A 12,004-nucleotide genomic window follows, 5' to 3' on the forward strand; every position below is an offset into this window, starting at 1 on the left:
GCCACCAGGGAAGCCCCAAACATATCACTTTTGTTCATATTCCACTGATGAGAACTGGATCACCTGTCTACACCTAGCTATGAGGAAGGCTGAGAAATGTCATCTGACTGTGGTTCTCATGTGTGCAGGAAAAAAGGAGAACAGATTTGGGGAATGTAACAAGCAGTCTACCATCTCTGAGTAAGTGGTGTGGATATGTCTACAAAAAGAAGTGTAGAATTTGCTAAGAATTTCTCCTGAATGGATTTTAAATTAAATATGTTTACTTACTGTGTTTTGTACTTTCTGTACCTTGAAAATTACTTTTAAAAAAACTCCCAAAATAAAAAGGATATGTCTGCATTTAGAGAAAATATTTAAAGTTCTGGGCACTTATATACCCTTTTCCTCCCCTAAATTTCTCTTCAGATATACACTCAATAACAGAAACCTTGGCCGGATTGTCACTATAGCAGAGCCATTCAACAATGAACTACAACTCTGGCAGGTATGAAGAAAAATTCCTCTATACTTGTCAAGGAAGGAACAGAATTAATTTTTTTTCTAGGAAAAGTGATATTTTCTCTATTCAGATCCCAAAAGAAAAAAGAAATAATTCTTATATATAATTAAATGTACACCTAGTTTTTTCTAAACTGAGAAAAATTCAAATAATCAAGAAATAAATAAAGTTTAAAAGTTGAGAAACGTGAGGCCTTGGGAGGATTAGAAGGCTCCATGAGACATGCATGAACAGTATGTCTCCCCTTTCCAGGTAAATGTAATCCTGGGATAAGCTGGTCAAGATCTGATTCCTTTCTGAATTCATAGTTTTGGAATTTCAAAACTAAGCCCAAATCTTCCAGATTTCAAATATCTCAATTCCCAGGGGGGTAGGGAATGTTCATTAATGTTGCACAAATAGAGATTGTATGAATTTTCAGTACCTGTATTAGATACTGGAATGTTACATTCCTCTGTATTAAGAAAAAAAATAATTCTTATTTTTATAAATAGCAAATACTACTATGGTGGAGTTTGGGGGAGGGTTTTGGAGGGAAGAGGGAAAATGAACCAAGTTTAACAGAGATTTTTTGATGAGCCCTCAATAAATGAACTGAACGCATATTAAAATACTCCAGACTCCTGGAATGAAAGGCTAAGCAAAGCCATCATTCCACAGACCAGATTTTCCAGGGAACACCTTGGGGAATGTGCAGAAAATTGAGAAACCTGAAGAAGCAGAAAGAGCATTCCAGCCACCAGTGTGCTGCTCTCCTTCCCCAATACATCAGGGCCTTTTTTGTGTGACATGCTGCCAGGTGTCCAAAAGTCATGGGTAATGATTGCTAATCTGAGAGATGGGCTCTATCTAAATGATACACCAGAAAATGTATCTCAATGTTATTCAGTAATACTGAATGTCCAGGGAAGAAGAAAATAAATCCAGAGTGTAAAGAAAATCCTTGAAGAATAATAGGGCTTAAAATTACTTTCTTAATTATTTCCTTCTCTTTTATAGATGGAGAGCTTTTTCAAAAGATATCCAGAAGCTGGAGCAGGAGAAAAACCTAGGGAGCAAGTGCTAGAAACAGTGAAAAACAATATCGAGTGGCTAAAACAAAACAGAGACACCATAAGAGATTGGTTTTTTGATTTGAATGGTTAATGTGTTCAAATATCATATTTTAATTTTGTGACTGTATTGTTTCTCCCGTTAAATATTTGGTGGCCTAATTTACAAGCACTCTGGAGGGAGTCTTATACATAGATACTGCTTTTGCTAAGTACTTTAAATTGTTCCTCTTTGTTTATGAAGATACTAATAGAGTAGTTAATGTACTCAGGGATTTCTTCTAAGTGTACTTCATAGGAGATTCTTTACAAACTGAAGAGAATTTAATAGCCATTTTAATGTCTTTAAATATCATTCTTTGTATCTTAAATCTGTGAAAATAGAACAATTTGGTCTTAGCTTTACATTTTTAGTACCAAAGAAAAACCACTTAATCTTCTCTCTTGATTGATTTTTAAAGTTTAAATACCAGTACTTGAGGGACCAATATTATCATCTTAATCTTTATTTTATTATTCAGAATTACACAGATCTAATATCATTGTATTCACATATGTTTTACTCCTTTAAATCCTATCAAAGTAACCTGGGCTTAAATTTTACTCTAGGATTGCATGAGTTAGCCAAAGAAATGCCTGACTGTTGCCTTTGTTCTCATAAAATCAAAAAAGAACTCTCCTCTCCTTTTTAAAATAAATCTAAATGATTACCTTGAAAAAATACATTGTTTTCCAGTGTCACTTTACTCTTGAATAATAATGACTGCAGCATCCCCCAAATAATTTAGCAGGAGGCAAATAAGATTCAAGAACCCAGTCTTTTTCATGCTTGGTACTCTGTCATCTTGCTCCATTCCCTACAAAGCTCCTTCAAATAAGCTATGAAATTAAAGGGAAGATAGTGCTTAACTCTACTCCATGGATTTTAGGGAAAAGGGCTAAATAATTGGAAACTGATTAGGAAAGAGAGAAGGCTGATTATTCCATAAAACTATATGGAATTAGAATTTAGCTTTGACCTAACCTAGCAATCTAAGTGTGAAAATGAGGAAACCCGTGGATGTCTCCAACATGACTCTGCATATGTGAGGATATATCTTCTTATATATAACTTTTATGCATAAATCCTTAGATCCTAATCCATACAGAATAGCATTGATCAAATTTATATTCATGACTTGATTAAAGACATCAATTTTGTAGAAGCTGGTGGCAAGAACATGTTTAATATGGCACTTGATGCCTAGCAGATCCACAATACAAGTCCAATAGGCAGAAAAGATGGTAAATTACTATGTTTCAATCTGCTATATCTGGACATCTAAATTTATTTGGAACCTTCAGAAGTATAAGATAATTTAAGATTGGTTTGATGATAATTGAAGCACATGGGAACAATCAAAATCTTAGCTTTGACTTTACATTAAAATGTGCCCTAATCAAGGACTCTCAAATTTTGTAACCTTTCCTATCACTGTCTCTTAATTATCACTTTTCAATCCACATAGCTAAACTGGCAAATTCAAATGTAGACTGGGGGCGGGGAGACAAAAAAAGAAGAAATTTTCAGACTAAAACTTTTAAAGTATTATTTTAAATTACTTCAGAAGAAAAAAACACATTAACATCATAATCATACAGAAAAAAAAAAAAAATCCCACTATCCTCATGGGGATTAACACCCTAACTTCAAATTGACCGCAATCAAAACCAGCACTTGAAGTCTATGTATTGTATCAAGTGGACAAATAAGGAAGTGGGATCGTTTATCCTTCTGCTTTATGTAATAAATTCTTAAAAGAAAAATATAAATTTGAGGGGAATGGTAAATGAAAGATTCCAACTTGCCTACAAGTCATTCTGTTCCATTCCACTTTAAGCACTAAAACTGAGAATGAACTACTTAGTTCTCTTTAGCCCACGTGAAAAAGAACTGTGCACACTTTGCTATGACACCACTAGCCAATCAGGCCCTTCTCAAACAGTATCTGGTTTTTAAAAGGCTGATGACCAATAGACAGATCTATGCCAAGAACAGTTTGCTACTGTGCTTTCTTGGTTGTGTCATGATTTTTACAGGGAAAAAATTTAGTATGTTGTATCCAAAATGAAACCACAGTAAACCATCAACTTTAAAGAATTAACTGGAAGTAATGATCAGCAGTCATGTAGCAAGAAGCAGTGCCAGTAATAATGAATGCCTCCTCCTAGGCAGTTTATTTCTATATTGCAGATCATTGCTGTGCACCCACATAAATATAAAGTAGGAGTTTAAATAATAAACTATGAATATAAAGGTGACCAGCAGGGAAGTTCTGGGAAGCAGAGATATACAGCTGGGTTGAAGACAATGGTACTCCTACAGTTACCCTCCATGTTGGTGAAGTGTTAGTCCAAAAATAGATAAATATAAGGTGGGAACAAAAATCTAGAATGGTAATTCTCAAAGGGGATTAAGAAGCAGGGAACAGAAGAAAGTAGGATAACCAGCGGAGCTTTCCAAAGCTTTGCTAAATAATGATAATAGTGATAGTAGTAATAATACTAATACTCCTAATAATAGCAAACTCCTTTTTATACCAAGCCCTGTTCTAAACACAAGCACTCCACATACATCAATTTCTATATTTAAGCTTTACAAAAACCCCATGAGGTAGGTACTGTTAATATCCCCATTTTACAGATGGAAAACAGAGAAGTCACAAAACTTGCCCAAGGCCAAAAAATAGTATCTGGCATAAGCCAGGATTTGAACCTAGTCAGTTTATCACCAGAATCTATGTACTTAACCACATATTAAAGCAGAAACATGTGTTTTAAAATTAAAGTGACCTGAGTTTGAATCTCAACTACTATTGTTCAGTTTCCTCATCTATAAAGTGGGGATAAAAATAATCACTACCTCACTGCGTTGTTGTGAGGATTAAATGCAAAAATACATGTAAAGGACGCATGTATGGGAAATGATAATCACTCAACATTAGATGTTATTATTGTCACTATTATGATATCTCCTAGTCCCCATTTAAGACACCCGTTTGGAGAATAAAGTTGGGTTCAGGAATAACCAAACCTAAGCAACTAAAGGCACTAAGGAAAGGCAGTGTGTCAGATTATGTTATTGTTCATTAATAGTCACTGGCCCTCCCTGGAGAGAATTCCATTATCTTACCCCACTGAAGTCTAACATGGGTATGCTGCTTTTGGCTGGCGAAATATGAATGAAAGTGATCTATGTCGGTTTCAGGCAGAAATATACAGAGTCAGCACATGTTTTGCCATTTTTCTTCTGCCACCCTACATCCAGCAATGTTTCATATAGAGGCTGCTCTGTTAGCCTGGATTTCGGAATGAAAACAATGAAACCGAAAATTGGTTCTTTGAAAAGAACAACAAAACTGACAAACCTTTAGCTAGGCTGACCAAGAAAAAAGTGAGAAGACTTAAATTACTGAAATCAGGAATGAAAGAGGAGGCATCACTACCAAACTTAGAGATAAAAAGAAAGAGAACTCTATGCATAACCATACCCCAACAAATTAGTGTTGCCAACAACTTAGACAAAATGAACAAATTCCTAGAAAAACAAACTATCAAACTGACTCAAGAAGAAAGGGAAAATCTGAACTGACCTATAGCAATTGAAGAGATGGATTTAGTAATTAAAAAAAAAAAAAAACTTCCCACAAAGAAAAGCCCAGGACCAGATGCCTTCCTTAATGAATTCTACCAAACATTTAAAGAAAAATTAGGAGCAATCCTTTACAAACTTGCAAAAAATAGGAGAGAAGGGAACTTCTCAATTCATTCTATGAGATCACAGATACCAAAACTGATACCAAAACTAGGCAATGACATCATAAGGAAAAAAACCCCCAAACTACAGGTCAACATCCCTTTCGAAGGTATACACAAAGATCCTCCACAAAATATTAGCAAACTAAATCTAGCAACAAAGAAAAATGATGAAAGACCATGACCAAGTGCCAACTGGAATTTACCCAAGAACACAAGATTGTTTTGACATATGAAAATCAATCAACATGATATACTATGTTGATGGAATAAGGACAAAAACCACATAATCATACCAATGGTGCAAAAGAAGCATTTGACAAAATCCAGCACCCTTTCATGATAAAACAGTCAACAAGCTAGGAATAGAAGGGAACTTCCTCAACCTGATAAAGGGCACCTATGAAACACCAACAGGGGGCTTCCCTGGTGGCACAGTGGTTAAGAATCTGCCTGCCAATGCAGGGGACACGGGTTCGAGCCCTGCCCGGGGAAGATCCCACATGCCATGCAGCAACTAAGCCCATGTGCCACAACTACTGAGGCTGCGCTCTAGAGCCTGCGAGCCACAACTACTGAAGCCTGCATGCCTAGAGCCCGTGCTGTGCAACAAGAGAAGCCACCGCAATGAGAAGCCTGCATACCGCAATGAAGAGTAGCCCCCACTCGCCGCAACTAGAGAAAGCCCGCGCGCAGCAACAAAGACCCAACGGAGACAAAAATAAATTAATTAATTAAATTTTAAAAAAAAAGAAACACCAACAGCTAACATCACACATATAGGTAAAAGACTGAATGCTTTGCCCCTAAGATCAGTAACAGGACAAGGATGTTCTCACTTGCAACTTTACTTAACACTGTAGTGGAAGCTCTTGCAAGGGAAATTATGTAAGAAACAGAAATAAAAGACATACAAATTGGAAAAAGGAAAATGATCTTTATTATCAGATGACATGATCTTGCACATAGAAAATCCTAAGGAATACACACACACACACACACACAAACATACACGATTACCACTAAATGTGTTCAGCAAAGTTGCAGGATACAAGGTCAATATATAAAAAGTAATTGTATTTTTATACACTAGCAATGAAAAATAAGAAAATGAAATTTAAGTTAATTACATTCCAAGACCATCTAAAAGGATAAAATACTTAGGAATAAATTTAACAAAAGAAGTCCAAGACTCGCAGACCTAACACTAGGAAACATTGTTTAAAAAAAAGTAAAGATCTAAACAGACAGAAAGACATCTCAAGTTCATAGATTGGAAGACTTAATACTGTGAAAACGGCAATACTCCCCAAATTGACCTACAGATTCAACATGATCCCTAAAAAATCCCAGCTTGCTTTTTTGCAGAAATTGAAAACCTGATCATAAAATTCATATTGAAATGAACACAGAATAAAAGAATCTTCAAAGTAAGAACAAAGTTGTAGAACTCACGTTTCTCAAATTTAGAACTTACTACACAGCTACAGTAACCAATACAATGTGATACTGCCATAAGGACAGATATATAGGTCAATGGAATAGAACTGAGAGTCCAGAAATAAATACTTATGTATGTGGTCATTTGATTTTTTTTTTGAGTTTTTTTTAAAATAAATTTATTTATTTTTGGCTGCATTGGGTCTTCGTTGCTGCTCACAGGCTTTCCCTCGTTGAGGCGAGTGGGGGCTACTCTTCATTGTGGTGCACGGGCTTCTCATTGCGGTGGCTTCTCTTGTTGCAGAGCACGGGGCTCTAGGCGCACAGGCTTCAGTAGTTGTGGCACATGGGCTCAGTAGTTGTGGCTCGTGGGTTCTAGAGCGCAGGCTCAGTAGTTGTGGCGCACGGGCTTAGTTGATCCGCGGCATGTGGGATCTTCCCGGACCAGGGATAGAACCTGTGTCCCCTGCATTGGCAGGTGGATTCTTAACCACTGTGCCATCAGGGAAGTCCTCAGCATTGACTTTTAAAGGGAGAGATGATGAGATCTGCTGGAGGGCTGCAGTCATGGGGTGGGAGAGAAAGAGGACTTGAGGATGACTCCATGGTCTGAGAAACTGAACTGCTGTTACCTCGATGGGATAGTCTATGGAAGGGGCAGGTGGGGGGGTGGCAGTCATATCAGGAGCTTAGTTCTGGGCATGCAGAGACACTTATGGGACATCCAACAGATGTCAAGCAGGGAGTATTGATATATATGAATGTAGATTTCAGGGGAGGAGTCCAAGCTTGGGAGGATGACATAGACGGCTTGACAAAGGTCTGGGACCCCTCGTGCTCCTCTGTAGGCAAAGGTTTTCCGCAGTAGGGGCAGAATTTGAAAGTTGCTTCAACATCTTTGCCACAGTCTGGACAGGAGATCATGCTTTATGGGGTCACGGTCTGGCCCTCAGACTCACTGGGATGGAAACTCCATCTTAACTGTGTCCTTCTCAGTTGCCCCGCGAAAACTTCCACTTGGGCGGAAGGCGCTGCGCGCGCACCCTCTCCCTCGCAGGAGCGGTCATTTGATTTTTGACAAAACAATACAGTGGGGAAAAATAGTCTTTTCAATAAATGATTCTGGGATAACTGGATACCCACATGCAAAAAAATAAAGTTGGACCACTTTCTTACACCATACACAAAAATTAACTCAAAATGCATCATAGACCTAAAAGCTAAAACTACAAAACTGCTAAAAAATAAAAATAAAAAATGCAAGTAAATCGATCAGGAAAGTGATGACAACCCTATTTGTAAATCAAATATCTGATTAGGGACTGGTATGCAGAATATATAAAGAACTCTTACACTCAATAATAAAAAGACAAATGACCCAATTAAAAATTGAGCAAAAGAATTGAATAAATATTTCTCTAAAGATAAACAAATATCCAATAAGCATATGAAAAGATGCACAACATTACAAACCAATAGTGAAATGCAAATTAAAACTACAATGAGATACCACTTCTCACCCACTAGGATGGCAATAATAAAAAAGACAGACAATAACAACTGTTGGCAAGGATATGGAGAAATTGGAACCTTCATACATTGCTTGTAGGAATTTAAAATGCTGCAGCTGCTTTGGAAAAGTTTGACAGTTCTTCCAAATAGTAGACATAGAGTTAGTATAGGACCCAGCAATTTTACTCCAAGGTATATATCCAAGAAAAATGAAAACATATGCCCACACAAAAAGTTGTACGCAAATGTTTATAGCAACATTATTCGTAATAGTCAAAAATGAAACAAATCAAATTATGAATGGAGTAAAAGAAAGATGGTATATACCTGTAATGCAATATTATGGAAAAGGAATGAAATTCTGATACATGATATAACATATATGAACCTTGAAAATCATTTAATTGTTCACTTTAAATGGGTGAATTTTATGGTATGTGTATCATGTCTCAATAAGATGTTTTTAAAAGCCACCCAGAAATTGAAAAAAGAGAAAGAATATCCCCAAATACACAAAATCAAAACAGAGATACCCTTTTTCACCTACCAGATCAACCAAAACTAAAGAGATTGGTAAAATTCACTGTTGATGCAGGGATGGGGAAGTGGCCCTCTCACCACAGCTGGTAGCAGTGTGGATTGGAACAGTGTTTTAAATGGGAATTTGGCAACATATTTTACAATTTTAAATATGCTTTTTCTTTGACCCAGCAATACAGCTTCTAGAGATTTATCCTTTAGATGCTATATAAAGACATTCACATGGTATACAAGGATGAAAGGATTTTCACCTCAGAGCTCCTGAAAGTGAAAAACCTGTGGCAGTTACTAAACTTGTTAAATAAATTATGATGTTCCCGTACACCAGAATAAGATACCAGCATTCACATTCCCATATGCTCTACCTTCTCTTCCATTATGGCTGAGCTCCTAGCTAAGGCCAATGCACTAGATCTCATCTTTGTTCAACTTCCCAAAGCACCGCACTAATAAATCTATGTCCTCTCTCGTACCATCAGTGTTTCCTTATCTACTGGATTCTTTGCATCAGCAGAGACCCATAGTATTATTTCCTGCCAAAATAAAATAACGCCCCCCCACACACAAAATCTCTTAACCCTATTTCTCTTTCCAGATCTCTCCTACTTACTGCAAATTTTCTCTAAAGAGTTGTCCATTCTTTTTTAGAGGAGAATTTAGCAGAAATTATCGGATTTTAAACAGGTATGCCATCAGACCTAGCAATTCCACTATCAGGGATCCCTTTTAGATAAATACTTAGAGATACTCATTTATTTATTCAACTGATATTACACAGCATTTGTTATGTCCAAGATTTTATCTGCAAATAAAAAACAAAACAAAACAGAGTTGTCTAGGTTCATCTAAAATTTCTCCCTTGAGCCCATTCTAATCAGGCTTTAATCCCCACCATTCCACTTAAAGTGAGCTTGTTGAGGTCAGGACTTGCTAAATTCAAAAGTCAATTCTCAGCTAAATGATATCTGACTTAATCAAAAGTTAAATTTTAAGACTTCTAGACAAATGAAATGGGACTATATATTCTTCAGATAACCTCTCAAAAATACTATTTTCAACTGAGTTTTGATGTTTTATCAAAATAGTAGTGAGTCTGGATACAGATTTTCTCTCTTGTTACTTTAACAGACAGACAAACTGAGAGAAATGTTGACATATTCTTATGAAAGTTGAGAAGCAGCTGTCTGAATAGACTTCCATTCCAAAAGTAGAACCACTGTACAAAGGTAAGATTTTCCCAGATAGATAATTTTGCATCCAACACATAGGCTAATTATTAAGGTCCAAAATTATAGGATGTAGAGCATGGCTCCAGTTGTTTTAGCCTGTAAAAGATTTAGAGAAAATATTGCTAAGCTTCCTCCTCAGCTATCTTCTCTTAGGGGAAAAAATAAAACAACTCTTGATACAGTATCATAAAATCTATAACTTTAATTAATATACCTTTGCAATCAACGCTTCAAGATTAACATTAAAGATGTATTATAATTGGAAGGATCTATGTCAACATTATGACAATGATTATCCCTGAGTGGTGTAAATGATTCCTATCCAAGGAATTAAAGGTCTAGGTATAAGAATCAATAAAAGCTCAAATAAATGTATGCTGTTCCTGAAAGATTCACCCACAAGAAGATAATAAGGAGATTCAATGCTCTGATTTTTCAGGAAAGTCTAAACTTGAAATTTATCAAGAAGGAAGCTATAAAAAATTTAGACAAAATTCCTGGTAAACTAACACATGCATAATTTGGAGTAAGTAAAGGGCTGTGTTTTTTTTTTTCTTTCAAATATAGAGTGATAGGTTACACTCTGGATCCAGCTAAGATTAGTCAATGACTGTATATAAATTATCAAAGTTTAGGTTAAACTTTTAAATCAAATGTGCAGTCATAACTTGAGAATAGAACAGAGCAATATTTTCAGCAGTTAGCTGAGAAGAGTCCTAGTGGTCAACTGGGATCTGATCTTCTAACCTCATTCACCAAATTCATGCTGCATGTAACACTGCCCCAGAATCTACCCTAAATTCTGGTTCTGACTGCCATGCTTAGATTTTCTCACGTGGATGTTTTTATTTTCATATTTCATGTTGGTATTGGGGAAGGAGGGTCTTTAATTTGACGCAATAAAGAATAAGATTTAAGTATACAAGATCCAACATGGGCACTTCGATTTCATATACACCTTACAGATCTGGCCATAGTTTTAGTTGTGCCTTGTTCTGTTAACTGCCAATCTTTTTCAAACCAGACACTGTCGATAGATAACAGGAAATTATAAATATTAAGTCAAGGGTGTAGCTATCCACAAAGCAAACTCAAGAATTAGGGTGAGGGCCTCCCTGGTGGCGCAGTAGTTGAGAGTCCACCTGCCGACGCAGGGGACACGGGTTCGTGCCCCGGTCCGGGAAGATCCCACATGCCGCGGAGCAGCTGGGCCCGTGAGCCATGGTCGCTGAGCCTGTGCGTCTGGAGCCTGTGCTCCGCAACGGGAGAGGCCACAGCAGTAAGAGGCCCGCGTACCAGAAAAAAAAAAAAAAAGAAAGAAAGAATTAGGGTGATAAGGACTTCCCTGGTGGTGCAGTGGTTAAGAATCCGCCTGCCAATGCAGGGGACATTAAGCTCTAGAGCCCGCGAGCCACAACTACTGAAGCCCATGTGCTCTGGGGGCCCGCGTGTCGCAACTACTGAGCCCACATACTGAAACTACTGAAGACCGTGAGCCTGGAGCCTGTGCCCTGCAATAAGAGAAGCCACTGCAATGAGAAGCCCGCGCAGCACAACAAAGAGTAGCCCCAGCTCACCGCAACTAGACAAAGTGCATGCACAGCAACGAAGACCCAATGCAGCCAAAAAAAAAGATTAAAAAAAAGAATTAGGGTGATCTTTGGATTATTTCAGAGATGGCAGAAGAGAAAGAGTCTTTCTAGAAGTTCTCTAGACTATTGATACAAGTGCTATAAGTCCCTAGGAAATTTCTCTGGCAAGAATCCCTTTTCTTTCTCCCCAAATGTTAGAAATGAATGTATTTCCAACACCTAACGTGTCCTTCAATGCAGAGGTACCTTCTAACGGAGCAAAAGTACTGACCCTTCTCTGCCTCTTTACTCCTCCCCTCATATTTAGGAGTAGGACCCTTCTCTGTCTCTTTACTCACTTCT

General features: G+C 37.3%; 1 protein-coding gene across 2 annotated transcripts in view; it reads left to right on the forward strand.

Annotated features, from left to right (window-relative positions):
- The window catches only part of ENPEP (glutamyl aminopeptidase), a 98,135-nt gene extending 95,905 nt beyond the window's left edge, over window positions 1–2,230 (forward strand). For both annotated transcript variants that reach the window (XM_007118401.2, XM_055086173.1), the window contains 2 exons: window positions 409–487; window positions 1,502–2,230. In XM_007118401.2, coding sequence (XP_007118463.1) covers window positions 409–487; window positions 1,502–1,648 — 226 coding nt within the window. In that variant the 3' untranslated portion in view covers window positions 1,649–2,230. The remainder of the gene's footprint in view (window positions 1–408; window positions 488–1,501) is intronic.
- The last annotated feature ends 9,774 nt before the right edge of the window (window positions 2,231–12,004 follow it).

This window comes from Physeter macrocephalus, chromosome 7 (assembly GCF_002837175.3).
Source record: "Physeter macrocephalus isolate SW-GA chromosome 7, ASM283717v5, whole genome shotgun sequence".
NCBI classification, from domain to species: domain Eukaryota; kingdom Metazoa; phylum Chordata; class Mammalia; order Artiodactyla; family Physeteridae; genus Physeter; species Physeter macrocephalus.